The following is a 25,896-nucleotide window of genomic DNA, read 5'->3' as shown; positions in this document are numbered from 1 at the left end:
AGGAAATGGTGATGGAGCTGTGTACTTAGGTCGTGTTGCGTTTTGGAGATCTTAAAGCCTGGATGGTCGGGGTTAAAGTTGGAGCCTTATGTGAGGGTTGCTTGGTGCTGCTGAAGATGTCCCTTGACTCCTGACACCCCGTTCTCCTTTTAAGTCTGTCGACATCTCTCCTTGTAATTTAATCTCCTACATGGATTCCCCCTCACAGACACTTTTTGCAAATTTTGCTTAATGGGGAAAATGACCTGCCTAAAAAGCCACCTTTTATTTGGATGAGAGCTTCTATTTGAATTAAATACACATTCTAGGAATTTCACCTTGATTTGGGGTTCATTTGAAATTAGTTCAGAACAATGTTTTTTCTTCTGTCTGTGCTCTGATATGAGTACTGTGTGGTGGCACAACTGGCTATGTGAGAAGGTGCCATAGTCACCTGCTGCACAGGGATAGGGATGTCTCATTGGCATTTCATCGATGACACAAAAGCCCTCAAGTTATGACCTAGATATACTCTTCTTTTCCAAAATTTCTCTGGTCTCAGTTATTTGTGGTTGCCATCAAGATATATGAGCTTATAAGCACTCTGGAATACACGATTGGAGCTCAAAATGGTGTTTATAAACTGGAGATGTTACCTGAAATCAGCTGGGGATGGTCCTGGGAAGGGGAAGTCAAATGCGGAGCTGGGAACACCTGGAGAACTGACATTGCAGAGAAGGATCTGGGGATTAAGATGGATCGCAAACTGAGTGTGCATCAGCATCAGGAGGCCTTTGTGGCAGAAAATCCAAAACCAGAACCCGAGGCTTCACTTGGGGATGCGTTAACAGGAGCATTGCAAACGTGCAATTTAATTAGTCTCTTCAGCTCAGTAATGATGAAACCAGACTGATGGGCTTAATTTTGAGCATTGCACTTTAAAAAGCTGTAGGAGAATTGAGGAGGTTCTGTAGGAGATCACAGTGATGTGATAAGAAAATATGATTCACAAGGGGGTGCAAAAGCAAAGGGGTTGCTTGGGCTGTAAAAGATTGATGGAGGGAGGGGAGATAAGCTTTGCAAAGTGTAAAGGTAGCCTTGCAAAGAAAGCTGTGTTCTAGTCCTTCTCTACACAGACCTGGAAGATAACCAGTTATCACTTACCAGTGGCAAGGAAAGTTTAGGTTTGGATATTAGAAAACCTTTTAACTAGGAAGACAAATGAAGCAAGGGAACGGAGTATTTAAGAAGGTGAGGAATCATGGTCCTTGAAGGCCTTTAAGGAAGGCTTTGACTGGTGTCTCTTAGGAGTTACACGGAGCTGATTCCCTCTTGGAAGGACCACTTGAGATCCTATCCAAACCCTAGCTTCCCTGTGGCAATCGTAAGATTTAAAAATAATTATAGCTTTTGCAACAAGTACAGACTTCCTTCTTAATTCCTCCTTTATGGCTTAGGAAACTTTGAGATATATTTGCCCCATGAAACTATGATTTTAAATGAAGGAAGTCACATACCTCATTTTCTTGTTGAATCTTCTGAAAGCCATGAAGAAGTGGCTAATTTCCTAATGCAAATTTCGGAGCTAAGGATCTCTTTGTATCCTGCTCCTGCAGAATGAGTTGAGTTGGACTTAAAAGGGGTAAGAATGAGGCCTATAATGGAAAATTGTATAGAGGTCAGAGATGTAATTAAACAGTGTTGGGAGTTATCTTCCATAAACGCAGTGCTGTAATACTGACTTGGGAATCCTCAGAGGGTTCTTGAAAGCGGTTTTCTGTGACTCTTAAGAGCTGTATTGGGGTACAGGAAGCTCTACATCAATTAAAATGGCCTTTGAAGTATTATTTTCCATCAGTGTCTAAGGTCCTGGAGAATGTCAACTCGGTTAAAGTGCACTTACACTGAAAAATTACAAAAACTCACCACCGCTACAGTGAGTAGATTGTCTCCTCATGTGTATTCAGGATCACATCTGCTTACTTCAGTGGCAGAAGCAATTTAGCGTTGCAGAGCCACTTGGCTATAGAAGTAATAACTGAGAAAGAACCTAGTCTGAATTCCCCAAAGCCATTTTTGTTGGCATGCTCTGAAGTGAGCAGTACTTTAAGCGCTCTCTTTGCCTCCGATGTTTCTCTGTCTGTAAAATGGCAATAATAGCTGGCAGGTGAGATCACAGAGACTGTTTAGTGTATCCAAACAGCTCCAAGAACCTCACGTGCTGTGGGTATCTGCATGACTTCTGTGTCCAAGCCTGGGAGTTTATTTTGGGTCCTTTTCAGTCTGTTTCGGGCTTGGTAGGGAGAAGATTTCCCTATGAGATGGGAGGTGGTTCTCTAATGTGCCCCTGTGCCTGGGGAGCTCTGAACCCAACTAAAACCTCTGTAAGCAGGCTCATGCAAAATGTGCAGCACTGGTGGGCTTGGGGAGGCTGCAGATGGGAGGGCTGTCAGGGTACATTGGATGTCACTGGAGACGCCTGGCTCTGTGGGTGTCAGGTGTCCGGGAGAGCAGGCAGCACTACATATCCTGCTGCAATAGATGTCTACAAAACCCTTCCCCTGTGTGCTGCCGGACATCTGTGTGCCTGCCAACTCCTGTCTGCAGGTGGAAGCAGGATGAGGGCTCAAGCCTTTGGAGCTTCCCTGCAGGGAAGAAGGTGTTGGCCCAAGAGGTGTTTTGACTTCAGCCTGTATGTTTGTCCCATTACACATTTCTCTTGCTTGCACTGCACTCTTTCAGTCTACCCCTGCGTGCATTCCCCTTGCCAGGGTGACAGCCCCCTGTTCACCTTCCTCCCCTCCCCTCTGACAGACTTGTGGGGTTTTGTTTATTAGATGCAGGTTGAGACCCTTAAATTACTCAGATCTATTTCCAGAGTCAGAGAAAACATGCTCCAGAGGCAGGTCTGCAGCAAGGTGCCTGCCTTCCTTTCCTCACCTCTGGATTTCTGCTGTGGCTCTGATTTGCACTGATGCTGTCTGCGAGGCTGCTGGCTGTGTGGTGGTACCTGCTTTTGTCGGAAGGGATCAGATCCTTGGGGTTACATCTGTCCTGACAGCAGGACTTTGATCGTGTTTTGCTAATTTTACTTCCTAAGAATTAGCTCACCAGCGAAAGCATTACACTTGATACAATTACAAGGTTGGCTTCATCCCTGGACAATGCAAAAATAGGGTATTCTGTTGCAACTGTGTTTGTTTTTTAATCTGAATATCTTCCATTATGTTAAACACCTTGCAAAACTCTCAGTATGTTATGTTGCAGTTATCAAAAATACATTATGAATAATGGTTCCACAATACTCGTTTCACAGCAGTTGTATCAACAGATAACAATTGTGCTACCTTGTATTAGCCTTTCTGTAATTTATTTTTTTGCCCTGGTTCAGCATCAAAAAGCAGGCTTTTAGTTACTTAAAGCCTTTTGCATATCTTATATTGAAAAATAAATGCGGCAGATGAATTTCAGTTCCAGCACTTTTGTGAGATTCAGCTGTTTGGACCATTTACAAGAAAACAAACCAAGCATGGGTGAAAGCTGTGAGGTCTCCTTTGGATGGTCAGAAAGGGAAAACAGTTGCTAGGCTCAGACATGTAAAAAGATTGTGGTGGCAGTATAGGTTTTAACAGACACAAATGGTCCCCCACCGTTGCGTTTTGCCAAGTGGTGTATAACAGTTGCAGGTGTGCCTTGAAATAGCTTCCTGCTCCCTGGTGTGCATCACGTAATTATGGGACTGTTACGCCCTGAGTTTAGATCCAGACCTGGCAGTTTCTGCATGAGGTCAGGCAGGCTTGGCAAGAAACCCAAGAAACTGTCATTCCTCAGCCAAGAGGAGAAAATGGGTTTATATGATGGGTGGCACGCCACAAAGGGCATGTGTTTTCTGGGTGGTTTTGGGGAGGAGGACTTCTCTGATTTTGGCCGTGCCAGCACATACTCTGGGGACGCAGAATCAGAGTATATTTATATTTCTTGTTCATCTGCCCGCTGAACAGGGAGACCAGGGTTTCTCTTCGCTCTCAGAGCAAGTTCCATCGCTTCCTCATTGTGTCTGTTTTACGGGCATCTGCAGGTCCCCCGGAGGTGGATCAGGCAGTTGTAGTTTTGGGTCTGCGGTCGGTCTCTGCTGTGTGCTTGGGCGGTGAAAGGCGATTATCCATTTCCCATAGCTGCTGCCAGGGAATGAAGCAAATCAGTACAGTCACTGCACTTGTGTGTACTCTGAGCAGATATTTGTTTCTTATATTCTTCTCTACTTGAAATACCAGTGGTTTTATTTTATAACATTTTTAAATAAAAACATCCGTTTTCTGTCCCACAAAACTGGTGAAAGCTCTCTGTCCAGGCCAGCCTTGATTATACCTCTTCCAGAGAGAAAGATGTGGTGTTCTGTGCCACTTCACATCTCCTACCTGTCCTCTGGCAGTGTACACACCCTGGCCCCACGCACCAGGTGCTGGTATTTCCCCCTGCTACGTAGTGATATGTGCAGCATGTAAGTAGCTCTGTGCACACAAGTAGCATTTCCATTGTGTCTCTCCCACCTCTCGAGCGACAGAAGCTATCAGCAGGAGCTCTGACAGTCTTTGAAGCCCATGTAATTATTCAGACCCCCATCTGCCTGTGGGAATCGTAAGCGGCGAATCAGCAAGGCAGCCTTTCTTTCCTGTAACAGACCACTGGTAAGTGAGTTAAAATGGTTATTGAAAGTATTCAAGTGCACCCTGACAGAGCTTGGGGATCTAAAGAAGAGTTGTGTCTGCCTGCCAGCCAGCTTCTGTTGATCCCTCCATGTTAGAGAAGCAGCCCTGCAGGGGATCCTAAAATAAGCCCTGGGGTGCTCTGCAGCATTGCATACACTGTAGATCTCCAAAAGCCTTGCTTTTGTTCTGGTGGGTTTTCTTTGCGTTGTTTTTTGGTGGCTACGAAACTCTTCGTCACATCCAGGAGAGAGCAAAAGGGCAGTAGCGTACCAGTGCTTTACGTGTATCTCTCTGCGAAAGGTGATGTAGATTGGAGCTTACTGGAAGTAGCCAGCCTGGCCCTAGTGATGGTAACTTGAATTTCCAGCAGTGCTGTTCTGCAGGGCAAAACTACGTGCTGATGATTGAGTTGTTGGATAAACATGGAAAGGGAGTTGTAACATGCTTATGTTTTAAATTCTGAGACTGAATATTTGGAGTAGCTCATATATTTTTCTTTGTGGAAAGCTCTGTCTAAACAGGAATGGAGCAGTGGGGCTAGGAATTCTGGGGCTGGGTGTTCTCTGAAAACATGGCTTGTCTTGGTGGGAGGATGATTACAAATCCTAGGAGAAATAGGCATTTTTCATTTGCTTTTGCTGTGAAAAGGATTTGAATATCCATCCAGTTTACGTCCGTGTATCTGAACAAAATGTTTGTGCTCAAGCGAGACATTATGCTGAGCACCATACAAGAGCCACAGAAAGGTGGATTTTTCAGCTTGTAATGGGAAAAGACTTTTAATGAGGATTTGCTGCTTGTGGCTATGCAAGATCTTCTCTTCACCTGTATTTTGAAGAGCTATGATATTCTAGCTTCATTTCACTAAGCTGTACACAATGAAGGAAAGAATGTCAGCTTAATATATTCTGAAGTGTAAAGGGAAAACACTTACCACCAGTTTTTTTGGGTGCACCATGCTGGACCTGGATTGCATTGTGTTGCTCTGGTTTTAGTTATAATCCTCAAATCACAGTATGAATATACTATTGATGCTGTGTCTCAGAAAGAGAACCCACATGTGTAGATTCATCATACCCTGTGGGAACATCAGTGCCTTTGAAAGAACCTGCTGGCATTCATTTTGAAATCCTTACTACAATGCAGTTATGTTTAGAGACATGCATGTTCTATTATTATTATTAACAAAACCCCTGATATCACTTAACAGGAATAGACCACAGGAAAATCTTTGAATTCAAGTTACTTGCTGTAAGTACATCTTGTAGGACTAACTCTTCTATGCCTCGTACAGGATTGAATAGAAATCACTTCACTTCTTTCTCCAAAAGTCCTGAGAAAAAGGGGCCTTGTGTACCAAAATGCTTTCTGCCAGACAAAACCTCTTGTTTGTCATGCATGACTATGAGGCTGTATTTTGTAATCTGTCCATCCATCTGATGAGCGTGATTCACAAAGAATTATGCCTGCTTGCGCAAAACTCAATGGTCTGCTAGTAAGAGCCTCTGATTGTTGCAGATAAATGACACCTCTCCTCTGTAGCTGCTTGAAGGGTTAACCTGCTGTTTTCATGAAGCCTGCTCAGGACCAGCCTGAAGTGATGAGGGTGTGGATGTTTCCTACCAGAAGCAAGTACTTCCGAAGGAAAAGTTCATTAACGTTGTGTCCCGTCAGCTGGTGCGATTGTCTGTGAATTCAGGATGTTATGAATGGCTTCATGGTGAAGACTGAGCCTCTGCTCCTGCTCAGAGGTCTTCACTCCGGTAAAGGGCTTCAGGCACTTTTCTCACTGCAGAGTAACAGCTCAAAGGTAAAATTTGTACTGGAGTGCAGTGCCTGTGGCAAGTGTGTGGCTTCCTTCCTGGACTCTGCAGGTGAGGAAATCTGTTTATCAGCTTGAATCTGCAAGCGTGCTTACTCCGAGCGCCTAAATGCAAAAGTGTATGATTGCAGTGCCTTCTAACACATTATCCTTACTCTTGTGGTTGCTGATGGATGTTTCGTGTGTCTTAAACTGCAGCCGATGGTCATATCCTTGCATTGCCCTATGAGACAAACTGAGTCATGAGATTGTCATCTTCATGGTTTCCATCATGCAGGTCTGCAGAGCTGACTGTGTGCTCAGGTTTGCTGGAAGCACTGAAGAGGGCTTTCAGGTACTTGGCACAGGACCTCAAATTTCCTGGCAGCACCTGTGCGGTCATCAAGAATTTGTTTTGTCGCTGCTCATGTGGATGCAACCACCAGAGCTGGGCTTGTAGAGAATGGACATCTTGGGGTGTTTTTATGTAATGGCTCTCAGTTTAACCAACGCTGCCTTCATGACTCACTTCAAGCCTTGGTAGCTTAGTTCTGCACATTGGTAAGGCTATACCAGAAATTCTTGTTTCTGTAAGGGGCAAAAACCAAAATGCTTTACCCACAAACATTGTAAGATGTTCCAGAATGATAGCTGTGACAGTGTGGGTTTAGCTGTTGATGGATGGCACAAGCTTATACTAATGTAAAAAGCTAGTTGACAGTAGATTGGATTCCAGGTAGTGCGTATCTCTCTCTCTCTCTCTCTCTGTATATAAAGTAACCCTGTTTTAGTGTGTTGTGGTTTTTATTCCAGCACCTTCATGAATTTATCTGTCCACAAGATACAGAGTATGTTTTCATAATGGCTTTGATTCTTCCACTAATCAATTTTTATGTAGTTACTGATCACAGAATTCAAGAAGTGCAGTTGGTGCAATTTAGAGATGTTTTTGCCAATAGTTGAGTATATTCACATAGATGGAAGTCAAAAACCTACTGGGAAAGTAAAATCTGATTGCTTGGCAACTGGGCCTTGTTTTTAATATACCCATACTTTAATTTAGGCAATGTAACAGTTGGAATTTATATATAACCTATGTTGTAAAACAATTTCAAGAGGCATTCATTTGTATTCTTGTTCTCACTGGTGGCTGCAGAGCTTGAGAGCCCACACGCATACTCTCAAAACTGCTTGTTTTGCTTGTGTACTTGCACCCAGCCCTGAAACCTTTTCCCTGCTGTGCCCAGTGAGAGCATGCTCTGCTGTCATCCCTCTTGCTGCTCGATGTGTGATGCTGGTGCTGGAGCACACCTGCAGCCATTTCAGGCAGGGTGCTTGGCTGCTTCACACTTCATGCTGTGTGGCTGCCTGTGTTGTTTGGATTTCAGTGCTTTGCTCATCCTGAGCCACATTCCAGGTGTTTGCACTCACTCACAAGTGCCTCTTGTCCCTGGTGAAAGGCTTGGACACCATCAGTTGTGTGAGGGTGGACTGATCAGCTCTTGCAGTCTTCTGCAGTTCACCAGCATTAGCCCGTCCGTAGGCAGGGCAGGCAAAAGGAGACACTCACCTTTTTCTTTGTTTTTCCTACCCTGTGCCACTGATCTCAGCGTTCCCCAGCTGGTGCTGTGGGATCTTGGCCCTCTTGGTGTGAAACTGAGGGCGATGCTTTTACCTCTCTACCAGCATTCGCTTACCCTGCCACAGCAGCAAGTGCTGAGTTTGGTCCCACCTGCATTGTCCAGCTGCTCTGAGCCATTTGCCTGCAGTGGCACTGTGTGATGTGATGGCCCACCTCCTCTGCCTGCAAGGGTGGTACTCGGTCTTTTATTTTTTCATGCAGAGCATTGCTGGATCCCACACCCCTCCGAGGGAAGGGTTGGCACCCATACCTACACACTTCAGCTCCACGTGGTGACATATTCTGGGTGTAAGCAGGGAGAGTAGTCCTTTAAATTCTCCAGAAATGGGTTCGGTAGAGGCTTGTAATAGAAATACAAAGATTGGTTTGAATGAAGTATGAATGGAAATGCACGTAGATAGGCACCAGAAGAACCAATAGGACAAGGGTTAAAAGAATGGCCTGTATTGATAATAAAGACACTGTTCCCCGCAATGAAGTTGAAGAATGTGTTGTTTGTCAAGCCCAGAAGGCTCGCGCTCTGGTAAGGCCGCCACACAGATGACTTGTCAGCAGGAGACCCTGTACTCTGACAACAGGAAGGGAGCAGCACAGGTACAGCACATCGCATATGCCATTGTTTCTCCTGTCAGCCCACCAGGAAAACAGGTTGTAGCCATAAAGATGCGTCTATTCCAAGTTACCAAAAAACCCCTCCTGCCTCAGCTGTCCGTCCGGGCTGTCTTCTGTGGGTATAGAGTGCACGTCTTTCTTGCGTAGTACAGTCCTTTGGAGCGGATTTTCCAGTCAAGAACCCATGAGCTGTTCTGCTTATTTGAGAATTCACAGGAAAACATTCCCATTGCATACAGGGGCTCATGGGTGCCCCCCTGCAGCATGTACTATGCACCTGGAAGAAGACTGTAACTTGTCTCTCTGTCTCTCACACTGTGCCTGTGATTTCTCTACACCAGGAAATGCCTTCATTTTCTAGGTAGCTTCTGACACTGATCTGTGCTTATCCTTCTTTGTTACCATATCAGCACACTGACTGTCTGCATGAAAATGATGGGATGCTGAAGCTTGAGCAGATGGTGCACAGGGATGGTTTTGTAGAATAAATATTTAGCACTAAGCCATTTTTGCTATCTTCTCTACTGAATTTAAAAAATACCTAGTGTAAGTTGGTGGATAAAATTTTTCAGGGAAGTGTGCAAAGAGTGGCTGTTCTCCCCTTTGGGGGTAGCTTTATAAAGGGATGTTGGAAGGCAAATATCTTGGGTTCAGAGCTCGGGTTGTGATAGTCAGTGCTTAGCTGCTGTGCTCATGGTAAGCTGTGCTTGTGGAGGTACCTGAGAGTGACTGCTACGCTTTTCATGCCTGCGCTGTGGTGTGTGTGTGTGTTCTTGTAACCCAGCGTGGGGCTGTGCCAGGGCTGGGATTAGTAGTACCTGTGGGTAGGTAAGTAGAAGTCTGACACTTCTCACAGGTACTGAAAGGAAAGAGCTCCTTTCAGAACGCACATGTGTGCATTGTTGTTCGTTGCTTTTTTGGGTGTTGATATTCTGTTCCCTTACAATAGCTAGTAAGCAAATATGGCCCTTTAAGAGGGTTTATGGCTGCATGAAACATTTCTCAAGCCTCCAGGGTTGCTATTTCTTGAAGTCTGGTAAATCCATGTAAGAAATGAGAGGAAAGAGCAGGGATGATAGAAGGAAGCTCCAGGGCCTGTTTGCATTTAAGAGTTACCTGCTCTTAAGCAGACATGCACAGAACACCCTGAAAGGCTTAGACAGCTCATAGCATGTACAATCATGATCCCTTTTGTATTTAAAACAAATCGAGACAAAACAACATTAAAATACAAATTTGATGAAGAAAAACTTGCTGATTTTTCCCCCCCTCTTTCTTGGTTTCCTGTGAAAAGCTTATGGTTCATCAAGGCAAGGGCTGTCACAGCTGTCTCTCACTATACAGCAATGAGAGGGAACACCTCTCCTTCACTTGGGAAGAGAACTGGCAACTGTACAAAATCACTGCTGGAATGAATCTATGGAATGAAAATTCTATCACTGTAGAAACAGTGCTAGACCAGTTCTTTTCTGTGCTTGGATGAGGTTGGGAATGGGACGGATTTGTTAGTGCTCTGATGTAGGTGCTTATGTAAGAAGGTGCTGTTTGTAATGATACACTTCTGTTAGGTCAGAGCCTGCTAATGTTTCCTGGTGTATTTCCAGACTGCTAAGGTCCTGTTGCATGACTTCTTTTTCTTTTATGGTGGTGTTGAGGTAACTGGTGTTCCTTTGCAGAGTTGGCTTGTGTCCTTGGAATCTCTTTTATGATCCCTTATTGTGCCTTCTAGCTATGCCAGAAGTACTGGAAATGTGCAGGATGCTCTGTTTGCGTTCCCCGCACTAGAAATTTGTTTGAACAATCTCACTGCTTTTTCAAAGTTGTTTGGAAGAAGCTCAGGATGAAAGTATCACTTGCATTAAGGTGTTGCATATCTTTATCTATGAGACTCCTTCAATGTCGACAAGCATTTTAGTTATGCTTCATTATAACAACTAATAGCACAGTTCAGCTCTACTTGAGCTTGTACTCTAAATCTGACAGTGCCTTAGTGCCCTGAAATATTTTTCATTTCCTCTGGTGGCTTATTCCATGTCTCACGTTCCCAACCCAGCCCATGATGTTTTGCTAGGTACGACATGATGGCTATTCCATACGATACAAAGAAATGGAAACTGGGTTAGCAGCGGTTTTTTTACATGTGCCATCTGTAAACATACTCTGGGTTTCTCCTTCCATTTGTTCTCACCCCTCTGGAAAAGCTATTACTGTGCTCTAAGCAAAGTGTAATTTGCAGCTATTATAGTCCTTGGTGAATATTTATGGTTAGGGCAATCTTTGTTTGCAAAGGTTTGTTGTCCCAAGCTGTGCATATAACTGGAGAGAGAAAGAAGGAGGAAGGCCAGAGGCAGTCATTTTGTCCGCTGTTGCATCCTGCGGGGCTGGAAGGCAGCCCCGTGTAGGTGTTCAGACCAGTATCACACTTTCAGATGACCCTTCTACTCTGCTGAACGCTTCTGAAAAAAAGGTGTGGTGGGTATCTCAAGCAGGCTTAGGGTGCTGAGTTCCCTTCAATATACACCTCCAGATTGTGGGCAGTGAGCTTTGCTTTAGTCTGTAAAGGAGGAAGACCCTCCATCTGCCCAGACTTTCTGCTTTGTCAGTGGTGAAACGATACCCAGTTCTTTCCTGTGCACGGGCTGGGGCCGACCGCGGGCCAGTCTGTTACAGCAGAGCTGTCTGCCACCTGTGCCACCCACCGCCCCAGGGGATCGTGGAGAACCAGCTAGGTGTTTGACAGTTTATAAGTTGTCCTTGGGCTACTGTGCCAATCCAGGCAGCAACACACTACTCCAGCTTGTAGCTGTCATCACCTGCAAGACAACTTCATTTAGACGTCAGAGAGGTGTGCATCCAGTTAGCTCTTCCTGAAGAGGCAGACTTGTCTCTCCTACCACACTGGTGAGATATGAAACAAGTCCCATGGGAAGAATGCTTGGTAGTTCTCCATCTTTTGCTAGGAAGAAAGACAGTGCTTGAGACGCTGATCTCCAAGGTTTCCCCATGCAGAGAGATGTGGAAGAGCCCCCGTGTTGTGAACTCTCCTTAGACTAATGCAGAATCCCTCCAAGCTAATACTGTCTTCTGTTACATATGCATTATGAATACTTGCTTTGCCTTCACTCCTTCAAAGCGGTGCGGTATTTAATTAGAATTTTTTTTTTTTTAACGTTCTTCATAGTGGGACCAATTTCCCTCCCACGTAAGCTGATTTTTTTGGCAGGGTTGTGTGCGGCAATAGGAGAGCCTTGCATGGCTGGAGTGAGAATCCCAGGTGACTTGGCAACCAAAGATCACTGGTGCTGTTACAAAGGTATAGGTTCAAGCAGAAACAAGTCACCAACACTTAAAGAGCGGCTCTCTGCTGTTAAACCATGGACACCAACTGCACACACCCTTTGCGCACCCTTATTTGGTGGGAACACACAGCTGCCTAAAGGTCAGCCCGTGTGCTTTGCCCTATGGTTGAGGTCACTGCTTCAGCCTCCCTGACTCGTATGTCACAGCCAAAGGCACTGAAAACTCTGGTGAGATCAGAGCTGGTTCTCCTCCAGCGCACCTCGGCTAGGTGCTTTCACCACAAGCGCTCAGCCAGCTTAGGTGCCTGGGAGCAGTTCCTAAGCTGTATGTGTTAAATTGAGCCAGGTTATGGTTAAATAGTGTATGGTTAGCAGGTCTTCATTAACCCTGCTGATTTTTAGAGAGTAGATGAGCTGGCAGATTGGACAGTGTAGAGATCTTTGTCCAAGCAGCTGCAGGGGAAAGAATACATATGAAAAAAGCTTTTATGTTTCAGTTAAAGGTGTCTAAATGTCTTGCATGCAAAAAAATATACACAGTATGTATCGCTGACTTAAACTTGTAAGATCCACAGCAATCTTTTATTATTTTCTGAAGTGCATTGCAATTCCTGTTGTTGTTTATTAGGAAAAAAAATCCTTCAAGGTAGCATTTTGAGACGGTAGAACTTGAGAATTTGTTATGAGAAACCTCACTGCTGAAAGATGGATTCTTTTTTTTTAATATGCCAAGCACATTAATGAGTGTCAGAGGTAAACTAGAATGCTGGGACGAAGGGAAGTGGAGAATAAAATGTTTAAGCAGCACCTCTGCTTATTTCATGGCTAAGTTATTTTGTATTAGCTACGGAAATTGCTGCTGTGTCTGTTCGGGGAGGATGCATGCAGACTGCTCAATTAGCAAAAAATCAGAAAGAAATTACCTCATGGTTTGCTTCTAAAGGCTTGTATTTGCTTTTTTGTAAGCAGGAGACACTATAATACAGCTTCCAATCAATCAACCACATAGTTCTGGTAATCAGTGCCACAAACAGACTTTATATATATATATATATATTATATGGAAGTGTGTGTCTACTTTTAGGGATAAAAAATTTTCCAAGTTGCATGAGTTTGCTCAAGATCTGCATGTCATGATAGAGCTCACTGCTCTGCTGGATTCTGCCTTAACCTGCTGGCAGGTGTCACTGGAGGCGTGGAGCCAAGGCTTTGGTGAACAGCATCCATCCAATTTGGCAATAAAAATCATATTTCTGTGAGCAGAGAAGCAGGGAGAAGAGCAATGCCCAGTACTTACCACCTTGGACACGTTTGGAATAGTTGCTTTGCAGTTGAGTATCGGCTTTAGTGTGTGCTAATTCTCTGGAGGATTTGTTTTTTAGGCTTTCACAAGGGTCAGTTGAATAATGAAGAAATGGAAAAACAATCAGTCCTTTTTAGTTGTGCACAAACTGCTGTCACTGTGTGACTGGGATCAGACAAAGAGGTGCAGTGTTTATGGAGGATAACGCATTGCGAGCATGTAGCAGCAGAAAGTGTAGGTACTGGTGCAGGCTTTTGGTTGTGACATAGTTAAGCGTAGCCTACATACCTACTTCTGAAGTCTCTCATTGTGTCGCATTTCATCGTATCATCTGTTAGCATATGGCTGTCATGGATAATTGAGACTTATCATTAAAATAATTTTGGCAGAGCCTAGTTTCACACATTTCCTGTTAAACACCCAGGAGAGGAACGGGCTCTTGTTTCCCCTGAGCCCTTTTGCCATGGTGGTGGAACTACAGAGCCAGAACAGCGACGCTTCTCCATAGCAGCTATTACAGTGCTCGAGAGCTTCCCAAACTTCTGCAAATGCAGCAAACTGCTTTTCACAGAATTTAGAGTTTGATTTTTGGACATGTGTTCGGCATGTGCAGTATTTTTCCTTCACTGAATTACCGTCTTCCGCGTAGGCAGCGGTGGCAAGTGACCCAGGAAACAACTTGCGATGCAGTGTCTAGTCTGGCATCTGTATTTGTGCAAAACACTGTAATTTACAGGAGCATTCATCAGCACAGCCCAATTGCAGAGCTCTTCAACTGACTTCGTTGGAATAAATAAGCAATAAATTATGTGCTAGCACATTAAAAGAAATGTATCAGAATAGGTGCTCAAAATACTCTTTTATCATAGACTTTCGCCAGCTGTTTAAAGTCAGCAAAAATATTGCTGTTTATTTCAGTGGGAGTTTGCTCAAACCAAGATGTATTATAAGAGAACTTGGGGACTTGTGCGTTTGGGATAATTTTCTGTGAAAAAGACATCCCTGCCGATCTTGCAAGCTGCAGGGGTGGGGGCCGACCTTATTTTTAAATTTCTGCATTTATTTTTCATAGGATGTATCATGGCTGATGTGCTTACACGCCTTGTGTAGGGTAAGGAGTTGTAACTGAGGCTGTAACCACAGCTTTGGCCGTGATCCAGTCTGACAGTCCCAGCTGTGTGCACCAGCATCCCTTAAAGAGGGACCTGATCATGTTTTAAAACAGAAGTTTAACCTGTCTAAAATAAACAAACTTGTCCCTAAAAATAGCTGAATATTAACAAACTTGTACCAGAATTCTAAAGAAATGTAGAAATCGGTTCATGTAGAAAATTCTCTTTTTTCCGTTGGGCGATTCCTGCTTTACCCTGGCAGAGCTTGTCCTTGGAACGTGAGGAAATGGTTTCAGCCACTGTACGGTCACACAAATGGGGATCTGAAATCCTCTGTTAACAGAATAGCCACTGTTTTCTTCTACCCTGGAATTAGTGCCAGCAGGGCAGTTTTGAAACATGCAGAGAATTACCACATGCTGCTGCAATGGTAAAACAACCAGCTGAGCTCGCAGGTAACCTCATCTCCCCCTGCCGCCACCTTTCTTTTTTTTTGGGGGGGGGGGGAAGAGAGGAAAAAAAAAAAGGTCAAACTGGTGAATCAAAGATTCATCATTCAATGTCCGTGCTGTAAGCTACCTTGGCTTAAATCCTCTTGCTTTCTTCTCCCAACGTCCCCCAGCCTTCTAGCATGTGGTGGCTATTTTAAGTGGAAAAATATAGCCCTGTTGTGCAGATACCTTTTTTCTTGATCCTGTTAAAATCTTCACCAGGGCCTTCCTTGGACACTTCAAATAGAGGTGGCACAAAATTGAGTTGAGAAATTTTTTTTCACTAGTACCTGTTTTTCATCATTGGTTGTCAATGGAATGGAATAGAAGCCCACACAGAAGCACTCCAAATACATGAATATACACCGCATTGTGGTTTCAGGCAAGGGTAGGCTGCATTTCAGTTTCCATGAGCTGAATTTTATCAGACACTGTTCCAACCAGCAGCACGCTAATCGGGCATCTGTGTTGCTTTGCAAGACAATAGCATATTTAAATGTTCACTAATTTCAAAGAAGGATTTCTGGAGAACAGTGGATGGCAGGAAGCCATGGGCTGCTGTTGCTACGGCAGGTTGTGAAGGTGAGGTCTGCCCACCTGACCCGGAGAGCTTCACAGAGAAGTTGTGTCAGCAAGATTTGAAAAATGCCTGAGAGACCCCATCCCTCAGTGACTGCCAGAACCAAAATATCTGTGCTGCTGCTCCTCAGGGCACCGAAGGAGTAAGAGCCTGTGGTTGAAGTGTTCAGTTGTTTGATGCTAGCACTTAATTCCTCTGAGTCACAGCAAGTTTAGAAACTAGACCATGGTATGTTAAAAAGATGGCAAGTGGAGAGGATGTCTTTGTATTTTCTGCCATCCAGCCATAATCAAACTGGAGGGAAAAAAGCTTGTTTTATTTTCACTGAGTTTTTCCAGTGGCTCTGTTAACAACTATCATTCCACAGATTGTAGGAAAAAACTGCTTGATGAGGTATTCGAGGGGAGCTGGTCAAATCTATTGACAAAATGTTCTTTTCCCTTGCCCACCCGCTGCCACCGTCTTGCTGCTCTCAGTCTGGCTCAGCTAGCTGTTCTCCTCCCATGGCACAACAGGGGTGGGCTTTTCTCTTCAGCGTATCTGGTGCTCGTTCCTCTGAGCTGCTTTCTGCATGTGCTGGCCTCGCAATGTGCCTCTCCCACGCTCCAGTGCTCCCCTGAGCTCTTCCTTTGGCTCTGTGCTCTTTGTGGCGTTTCCTCTGTTCTCCCTGTCCTTCGACAGTGGGGGTTTGAAGTCCCAGCGGAGGAGCACAGCCAACTTTCACATGAGCCATTTCCCATCCAATACCAACAGTGCAGCAGGGGTGGGAAGAGCCTTCTCCAGTGCTCAAGGTTTTTCCTGGTGATGTGCTGGAGCTGGGCTGGCAAAGCACAGCCTGTGTGTGGGCCCTGGTTTGTCAGGGCTGGTAGAGGCAGTGAACGCCCCAGAGGCTGCTGCAGCCAAGAGTTAGGATCTCTCAGCCCGCCCTGTTGCCAGTGCTTTCAACAGGTGGCTGGGGCACCGACTGCCACGCTGGCTGGGAACTTGTTGCAGTCAGAGCTCTTCCCATGTCTGGGAAGGATTCCCAGACTGAGGATGGGATTTTTTACTGCCGAGAGGCATGGCAGGGGGAGCGAGCCCTTCCTCGGGGAGAGGAAAGCCCTTCTCTCCTGCCACTGGCCTAGGCCCTGCTCAGCTTCCCTGAGCAGAAACGCAATCACTGCTCCGATTTTTCCAAAGGAATGGGTAACTCGGGGGAGAAGGGCTGCACCTACCTCTGAGCCACAGACACAAAAACATGTGGCAGATCTCATTACAGCACAGCCAGATTCATTAATGCAGCGAGACTTTGGTGGCTTTCTGCTCCTTACCTGGAGAGCTTCAAGCATCAGAACAGTCCTTCAGTGCTTTGATACTTTTTCTGCCTTTGCAAAGCAGTATTTGCAACTCGTGAATCAAAACTCTCCGAGAGCCCTGCTACTTGCAAGTCTTCTGGAAATTTGTGCTTTCATGGTGTATGAACCCCACGGGAGACATGAATCTTTCAGAGGCTTCATGCAAATAAAATGCAGCATTGTACAGTCTTAGGCATAGCCTCAAGTTTCTCAGTTTTTCCTAACAAAGTACTGATTTTCTGCTCTTTTATTTATTTCTTTTAGTAAAGCTCTGCAGTTCACACTTGGTTCAGCTCTGTATAACCAACATAATCCTATTTCGTTACTATTTAACCAGATAATCAAGATGCCAAAAGCATTTCTATGGCTTGGGAATTCCCTTCTTTTCTGCCTTAAAATTCTAATTGCAGTCATGTATGAACCTCTGGTTTATAATATAGAAAAACACAATTTAGTCCCCAGGAAAAAAGAACATGGAAGCACATGCAGGGAGACTCACTGTAATTTGGAATAATAATAATATAATAAAATTTAGATCATTGTAGCAAAGATGTAAGCTAGAACTGCTCTGTGTTCAGTGAAAAAAAAAAAAGTCTCTCAGCATCTTTTCAGTTTTCTTTCCCCCAGAAAGGGGTGCAGGCAGACTTGTCATCTGTCCCGCTTCTTAGCTACAGAGTTGTGCCCCTGGAGTTAATTTTCTAGAGTTAGTGATGTCCTACAGATGTCTTCGAAGCAGGGGCAGGGAAAGGAGCAGGACTGGGGTAAGGAAGGTAATGCTTACCTACAATATTAAGCATCAGAGATTCTGTACCAGGAGAGGACTAAACACCTTGAGGCCATTGAAAACAGTGGCTGCTGACTGTTTGTTATTATTAACAGCCAAGGGCAAGCATCATGTCATCAGTTTGTTTCTAACTTAAAGCTAATGGTCTTTAAATGTTGCTTTTCTGTTTTCCCCACAGGTAAATATGTCTATCAGCCCATGACACCTGTAGAGCAGCTTCCCAGCACCGAAATACCCGTTCGCCCTCGGGAGTCTACAAACACAATCCAGATCTCCGTTTCGCTCACCGAACACTTTTTGAAGTTTGCGCCCGTCTTCCAGCCCCCTCTGCCCCCTGACTCCCCGCAGTTCTGCACAATCGCAGACCTTTTCATTGACAATTATCGCGTGAAATGCATCAACGGGAAGATGTGCTATGTGCAGAGGCAGCCTCCCCCCATGCCCCACAAGATAAAGCCCGAGGAAGTCCCTGTTCGCAATGCCTTAATCACAAAAGAGAGCAATACACCAAAAACAGATCACTGCTCGTCCCCTTCCAGTTCTGAGGACTCCGGGATCAATGCGGTGGGGGTTCATTACATGGAGTCGTGTGACGAGGACACGGAGGGGGTGGCCGAGCTAAGTTCAGAAGAAGATTACAGCCCAGATAGCAGCTGGGAACCAGATGAATGCCCGCTCTTGTCACCCTCGCAGTGCGAAATGGAAGTGATTGAGACTATAGAAACCACTGTGTGATCCGTCAAGTTGGTATCAGATCAGTCCAGTTCCCACTCAGCAATGTTGCTTTTGTAGTATTTATATTTTCTGTTTTTTCTGACAATCCCTTTTTTCCAGTGCACTTGATATTTCAGATTCCTCATGGGAGTGCGGTCACAGGATTTGCATATTGGTGAACTAGCAGCAGCCTGAGCAATTTTAACATGTTCTCAGCCTGATCAGATCTCCCATGTCTGCACGTAAGGTAGTGATAAATCTTAAGACTTCTGTAGCTGAAATAGGCCCTTTTCTTGGTCTGGGTTACATCATGTACTGCTCATACAAGGATGTGCCACTCGAGATGTTTCCATCTGTCAGGATGTTTGCAGTGGGCCTTCAAAGCACAGAGGGTGAGCTGGTGCAGCACAGCTGCAAGCAGCAAAACCGAGTTGCCCTTATTCTTTCTCAAACAGCTACGCGAGGTGTGGCGACAAGAGGCTCTTTCCGTCTCTGTCTGTCCTTGCGCATTGTCCATCCTTTTCTCTAGTGCTGGTGCGACCCTTCTTGAAGGCTGTCGGCACCACTCTTCCAGCGGGTTGGTATGGCAGGCTAGAGAATGCACAAAGTGCCTCCAACTTTTCTCCAGGCTATGCACCGAGCATCTGCTGAGTTTAGTCAGGCTCTGAAATCTCCTGAGAAGGCAACTGTTGCTCCGGAGGGGGATCTGTTGCCTGGATCCAGCTGGTCCCTTTTCTCTGCATGGATCTCGGGAAGGGGATCTGGCTTTGCAGCTCAGCAGGAGGGGGAGCAGGCAGAGATGAAGCATGGCCGTCTAACCAATACCATGCTAGACTGGCGGGTAAAATGATAGGCGAAGGAAGTGACTACCTCCAAAGACACAAAACCCGCCCTCGGCTTTGCCTGCTGCTTCCTCCTGTGCTGTTTGGTGCCGGACACGTGCACTCAGGACCAAATGGCCCCAGGGCCTGCATTTGCCTGAAGAATAACAAAATTTTAAAAAAAAGTTTATCAGCCACACCACTGTGTCGGCAGAGCTCGGGGACAGCGTGGAGGTGCTCGTGGGAGATGGCCCATGGGCTCGGTAGTGTGTGTGCTTGTTAAAATACAGCCTAAGATCATTCTAGCGGAGAGAGGAGGCTTTGGCTCCTGCTCCTTTGCACCCAGTTCAAGAGCGGATTCTGATCAGGGGTTTCCTCAAATAGCTGGTAAGAGCGAGCTGTCTCGCTGGTGGTTTGGTTTCAGCCCTGCTTGATGAAACAAAAATGTCATTTTCAGAAGATTTCAGTCAGCTTGAATCAGTTGGAGTCAGTAATAACTGTGTTTTCAACAGCATTACTGAATTTCTTTGTGTATTTGCTGTTTACGTTTCAAAAGTCATTGGTGAATATAAGGCTGTATAAATGTGTACAGTTTAGTGACTGATACTAGATTATAGTCTGTGTTATAGGATGGCTCACCTCTCTCACTGTATCCTGACAATGTACTACTAATTTTATACACTTTGTAATCAGTATCTTTAGAAAACGTTTAGGCAACAGTGTGTGTATGTGCACATGCGCCTGTGCTAGGAGTTTACCATAAATGGTTATAAAGTAATACTGTACTTTTTAGACTAACACTTTCAGACAAAAATAATAGGTTTTATAGTTTTGATGATTTACATTAAAAAGTGCAATGCTTGTTAAATGAGGAACTTGGGCCATTGCATGAACAGATACATTCTCACAAGGCACCTGAAAATATTCTGTTTTTCTGAGGGCATTTAAATGAAGGCCGTAGTAAAAGTAAATAGGATTTATTAATTTTTTAAGGGCGGGGTTGTCTTTCTTGGTTAACTAAGGTTTCTAACAACATTTTAGCGTCTTTTGACCATTCAGACACATTCCATAGGTAGAAGGAAGCATTATGTATAAACCTACAGCATTTATTCGTATTTAATCTTTCAATTGTAATCTGAGTGGAGAGCTGAAAAAGCTTACTCTTGTGCCTGGCCTGCCTGAGCTTTCTTCCCAGAGGCAGCTTCTCCTTCCCGAGAAGATGGGGTGGGCTGACAGATGCATCCTCCCAAGGGACTAGCAGCAGCGGGGCCTTTCCTGAGGACAAGGTGCTCCTCGCCAGCTCTCGCTGTGGGCACCAGGCACAGGAAAGGTTACCAGGACCCTCTGACTTGGCATGAGCTCGCCTTGTTTGCAAGCAAGCAGGAGCCACCTTCTCCTGCTGTTAAGGGGCACCGGCTGTGAGTGTAGTGAAATTCAGTTGGGTATTTATGACCAAGACTTACTGTAAGATCCTGAGGTCTTGCAGGTTCATATCACTGTCGTCAAGATACATTCTTTCTTAACTGTAAGTAATTAGCAATATTGACAAGCTGTGAGTGTCTCCTACCCAGGATTTGTTCAGATGTCTTAAGCACAATAAGCTGCCTCTTCCTTCTGTTGTACCCGTAAAACGTCAGTGGAGCAGCCTGGTGTGGGACAGGGCTAGTTCTGGAAAGCGTTTCAGCAGCCAGCACAGTGGGAGGTTTCTCACTGTGCTCCATCACGCACCCCAGTTCAGAAACACGCTCTTCACAGAAACGTGGTTTCTTTTCTTCGCACAAACACTGGTGTAGACGTGCTGTAAGAGACGTGCCCTGGGCTTGTTGCTCCATTCTGCCAGGGAGAGGTGTGTATATTTCCTCTTTAATAAAATACTAAACAACTGAAGTTCTGCTTGTCCTAACTAACTGTGTATTTTCCATACTACAGTGAAACATTCTGATATTTCCAGCAAAGGAAGGGCTTCAGATGGCAGCACCTGAAACACACACCCAGTGCTAGGCAGAGAAATGTAATAACCAGGTGGAGTGCACCAGGCCCAGCCCCACCTGGGTTTGGGCACGTGGTAAGTACTGGGGCTGCTGGGCAACCTCACAGCCCAGTTCTCACTTGCCTGTAAAAGAAGAGCTGCCCCAGTCATGGGGGAGGACAGCAGGGAAAAGAGCTGCAAGCCCAGGCTGACGTCTGGGAGAGTTCAGCTGGCTGTAGCCCCTTGACTTCCCTCTGACCAGGTTCACAGGTGGCTGCAGCCTGGAAACATCAGTCTGGGGCACCATTTTGTAGTTCTTAATGCCAGTGGGAAGAAGGTGAGCACACTGGGCATGCCAGGCCCCAGGGCGCATGGTGCTGGCACTGCTCCCCAGCCAGGTGGGCTCTGCACAACAGCTGGCACTTTCGTGTTCCTTGGAGGCAGCAGTGCTGCCCCATGTTCCTGCCATCCAGCATGAGCTCTGCATGGACCAGCCACACAGCTCTGTGCATTAGTTCTGTGTGTGTGGAGAGCAACACCCACCTGGTGCTGTATTCTTCCTGGGGGTGGCTGGGACCCTGAAGGTATGGTACCCCAAAACATGCAAGTGCTAGTGACAAAATGAACAGGGGGAAGAGGTGAGATAATGATCACCAGACCAATAACACACATTGTTAGGGCAGGATCTGGAGTGCATTTCACAAGCCAGAGGTGACAGTATAGAAACACCACTGCTATTAGGTTGCAGCTGTGTGAGTAGAGTGATAAAGGTGCCGCTGGGAAGGGACACTGCCCAGTTTGGTATTGCAAAACAGCGGGTTGAGCTTAGTCGTGACAAACCTCTCTGACCATCAGTGCCCATCACACCGATCCTCTCCCCTTTGCAGCCCCCAAGGGCCTGCAGCACCTTTTTACACAGACACTCCCCCCCGCCCCCCCAACATAGGTACCACAAGGCAAGAGGGAAGATTTGTGCTTCACCCACAGTGACAAGATGCATCTTTCTCTACCAGAGTTCAGTGGCAATTGTACTAACAAAATGGCAGCCAGCAGCACTGCCAGACCAGCAGCCCTCTTACCCACTCCCCGTGTGCACAGCTCACGCAGGAAATTTCAACCAAGGGCCTTTTTAATGGAAGTTTGTAGGAACACACTGTGCACAGGTTAGTTTGCTCACACATGCATCGTTTTCTGCATTCTTCAGCCTCTTCCGGGTTTGCCTGTTCTGTGTCCTCAGACGCCACGGCTGCTGCCATGAGACAGTGGGCCAGGCCTTGGCAAAATGACTGCTTTTACTAGTACTACAATTAAAACTCAGGTATGGTACCCATCCACAGAAACAACACAGCACCGTGAAACGCAGGCTCTGGGCACAGGACAGGCCACACTCCTCCAGTGGAATGGAGCTGACTCGGTTATTTGGCAAAGTTACCACTGCTGCCGTGAGCCTCCGGGTCAGTGCAGGTAGCCCAGTGCTGTGCAGTGCTTCAGCACGCTTGGTTTTGCCCCCAGAGTTCACAGCTTCCAGCCCCGCTGCCCCATGGCTGCCTCAGTTTAGTGAGAGGCGGCAGCAGAGCTGGGAGATCACCCGCTGCTACAAACCCACCAGTGCCCAGCGAGACTCAACACAGCACAGAGGGTTCTGGGAAAGGCGGCGGAGCGGGGGAAAGTCTAGTGTTGTGATGGAAAGGCTTCCCAGCACCAAGACCTGAAACCAACCGTGGCCTTGCCACAGCCGGGGCTGGAGGCCGGAGTGCTAGTCTTCAGCCAGCGGAGGGGGGGCCAGATGGAGCTGGAAGTTCTCATTCTGGAAGACACTGCTGGTGGCCGGGTCACCGTGGGAAACGCTGAGCAGCCCGTGCTTTTCACCACCATGGCCGCGAGACAGTTCTGTCAGGAGAGCTAGCTGCAAGAGAAAACCCAGACAGATCACTGTCTGGCAGCCTGGGCAGACCGCCTAGAAGCACTTGTGCAAGGTGCAGAAAGACAAAGTGCTCATGGGGGCTCACCTTTTTCCTGCAGCAATTAGAAAAACCTTAACACATGTAAAGAAAAGGGTATATATGGTACGTAGTGACCCTACAGAGCTCAGTGCAGGACAACAGTCCTGAACTAAACAACTTTCCAGGTGTCTTTAGGTTGTTTTAAAGTTACATAATTGAAAATCCCAGAAAGAGCTGCAAGTGCCAACAACTGCAGCTAAAACAGGCAGGAGGCACAAGGAAAATGCAAGGGACAGAGGGAGCTGCACTCTCCTTGGGACAACATGGAAGGCAGTTGGCGGGAGCCTTCTGTGTGATCGCGGGAGCCACACAGTGTCTGGAGGGGAGGTTATTTGCAAATCTAAAAAGAATCTGAGAAACCTCACACCATGGACACTTTTCAGGCCCAGCCCCAAAGCCAGAGGCATTTCCATGGTTTAACTGCCAGTGAATTCCCCAGCTCTGTCAGAGGCAGCGTGGCTGCCTTGTGATGTGAAACAGCCAGCTCTGCGCACGGTAAATTGCCAGCACTAAATGAAACCCAAGAGGCAAGCCAAAGCCTACGCTGCCAGTACTAATATCTGGCTTGACAACATGCAAAATACCCTTCACCAATTTAAAACCGAAAGGAAAACAGGTGATACGTACTCTGGAGGTTCCTCGGTTGAGTCGGCAGAGTTGGTCAAAAGCTTGGATTTGCTGAGGATCCAACAGAGACTCTGAACTTGTCTGATAAAGAGAGTGAGAAGGTTACAGAAACAACACACAACAAGATGTCAAGTTCATATACACAGAAATTCATCCCTGCCCCTGTCCTTGGGCCTGGAGCAGCCAGTCCACAGCCTGTTCAGGGGGCTTTTTTTAGCCATCTTGCCTCTGGCTTGAGGCCACTGTATGCACCTTCGTTTTGGAAAAAAGAATCCTATTGTTGCACAAAGGACAGAGATACCTTTACATCCACAATGACTTATTGTTGGGGTCTGTAGCTGATGGCAGACAAACAGTACTAAGTTACCTTTGGGGGAAGGAGGAAAAAAAAAGTAAAAGGACAGGCAGAAAAAGAAATAAAAGGGATTGGAAAACTTCCCCGCAGCCAGCTGGGAAGAGAAGTCATGGGTCTCTGCAGACAAGCAGCCTCTCCTGGGCTCCTTCCCAGGCAGCAGCAGCTCCCCCCAGTCCTTTCTCGTCATCTCCTGATAGTCTCCCCCAGCCCCGCTCAGCCTCCCTACTGGGTCCTGACACAGTGCAGACTGCAGCACGCTGTGACCGGGCGCAGATTGTGCGTGGCTATTATGGGGAATGATTACTGTGCCAATCACTATTATCTACTAATGGTATCTCTCCTAAGGTCCGTTTTTTTCCCTAGTAGGATGTTACAGACTAAAAGCTAGGAAATGAGGGGTGAAAAGGGGTGGGGAGAGGCAAGGCAACTCACACATCAGTGGCAGCCACGTCCCCTGAGAAACCGGACACAACAGACTTCACAGTACTGCCCAGCAGTATCAGCATTTGCAGGGTACAAGCAGTTGGGTACAAGGGTACGTGTCACACCAGCAGTGCCAGGGCAGTTACAGAGTTGCAGGTAAGAGCAAACAGAATTGCAAATAGAGGGACCACAGCCTGCAACAAGAGCATTAACACAAGGAGGGCTGCATACATACTCAAACTGCTTTAAAAGGCATCATTTACATATCCCAGGGAGAGATGACAGAGCATCACAGATTCCTGTAAGTTTGTTCCATTTTATCACATCACAATGTTTCTATTTTGAATGTTTCTGCTCATATTCCAAAGCAAAAGCATCATCAAGAAACTACAACAGGAGCCAGGGCGAACAGCCTCCCTCATGAGCAGCAATGTGGCATCTGTTTTCTCTGGGGATCTATTTTTAAGGGAACATTCAACGTTCATTCTCAAATATTTTCCCCAAAATACATTTCCCAAGGGCCATTAACCCAAAATGCTACAGTCCTACCAGTGGGTACTGACTGAAGTTGCATTTACTTTAAACTCTCTTTGGCAATGGATCAAGCTGAACATGAAGAACTAGTATCACTGCCCTCAAGGAGTGCGATCAGCTGGAATTAAGGCTGAACTCCTGGCCCCACAAAGGCAGAGGGGGCTTCACTGTTCCTTTAGAGTCGGGCAGGGTCAACCAGGAGTTGGGACCGTTCCCGGTCAGGCACAAGTGTGCTCCTCTCTGCACTTACAGGCTCCTACCAGCAGCGAGGCCCTTCTCCCAGGGCAGGCATTCTCCTTTGGGGCTGCAGCACATTCGCTGCAACACCAGCTTGTTTTGTACTTCTCATGCTTTACAGTGTGTTTAAAGAGCATGTTCAAAAGCTCTGTGAAGATGACTCCCAGCCTGATTTGGGGAAATAAGTGCATGCTACAGCAACATGGTGCTGTGCGGGGCACAGCATGCTGGCTCCCAAGCTTGTCTGCAAGAGCTCACCATCAGCCCTTCACAAGAGCCAGCAAGACTTGGCAAACACCCTAGAGAGCACAGTCTGATCATTATCCTGAGCCTGCAATTATCCTAAGCTTGGGGTACACTGCCATCCAGGTTTAAGGTACAGCTTGGGGCTGCTGCTGCCCGGAGGGGGCTGCAGTCTGCATTACAGCTCTGTCTCACGGCCCCAGAAAAGTGCCCTATGTCCCAGGAAGAGCTAAGGGCCTCTTGGACACGGCTCCTTCTGAGCAGCCCTGCCCAAAGTGGATGACGAGCTGCAGTCTGCAATGGGTAAGGTCTGGGGGCAGAGGG

The 25,896-nt window shown here is 46.3% G+C and overlaps 2 protein-coding genes across 2 annotated transcripts in view; one reads left to right on the top strand and one right to left on the bottom strand.

Moving 5' to 3' along the window:
- Window positions 1-6,405: 6,405 nt before the first annotated feature.
- On the top strand, window positions 6,406-21,034 carry CUNH3orf70 (chromosome unknown C3orf70 homolog). Its single transcript, XM_009284959.2, has 2 exons — window positions 6,406-6,562; window positions 17,825-21,034. Exons 1-2 carry the CDS (start codon window positions 6,406-6,408, stop codon window positions 18,379-18,381), a joined length of 714 nt encoding a protein of 237 aa, XP_009283234.2. The 3' UTR covers window positions 18,382-21,034.
- Window positions 21,035-22,270: 1,236 nt separating this feature from the next.
- The window catches only part of VPS8 (VPS8, CORVET complex subunit), an 89,109-nt gene continuing 85,483 nt past the window's right edge, over window positions 22,271-25,896 (bottom strand). The window contains exons 44-45 of the mRNA XM_019473567.1: window positions 23,781-23,861; window positions 22,271-23,056 (exon numbers count right to left, since the gene is read on the bottom strand). Coding sequence (XP_019329112.1) covers window positions 22,907-23,056; window positions 23,781-23,861 — 231 coding nt within the window. The 3' untranslated portion in view covers window positions 22,271-22,906. The remainder of the gene's footprint in view (window positions 23,057-23,780; window positions 23,862-25,896) is intronic.

Source organism: Aptenodytes forsteri, unplaced genomic scaffold, assembly GCF_000699145.1.
Source record: "Aptenodytes forsteri isolate BGI_AS27 unplaced genomic scaffold, ASM69914v1 Scaffold679, whole genome shotgun sequence".
Taxonomy (NCBI): Eukaryota; Metazoa; Chordata; class Aves; order Sphenisciformes; family Spheniscidae; genus Aptenodytes; species Aptenodytes forsteri.
The sequence above is the reverse complement of the archived record's forward strand: the minus strand, read 5'-3'. Positions and strand labels throughout refer to the sequence as shown.

Bases quoted from the DNA above. Each gene is read 5' to 3' on its own strand.
- CUNH3orf70 (XM_009284959.2), top strand. From the start codon at position 6,406: ATGGTGAAGACTGAGCCTCTGCTCCTGCTCAGAGGTCTTCACTCCGGT. The intron at 6,563-17,824 runs GTGAGGAAATCT...TTTTCCCCACAG, and splicing joins TTCCTTCCTGGACTCTGCAG to GTAAATATGTCTATCAGCCC.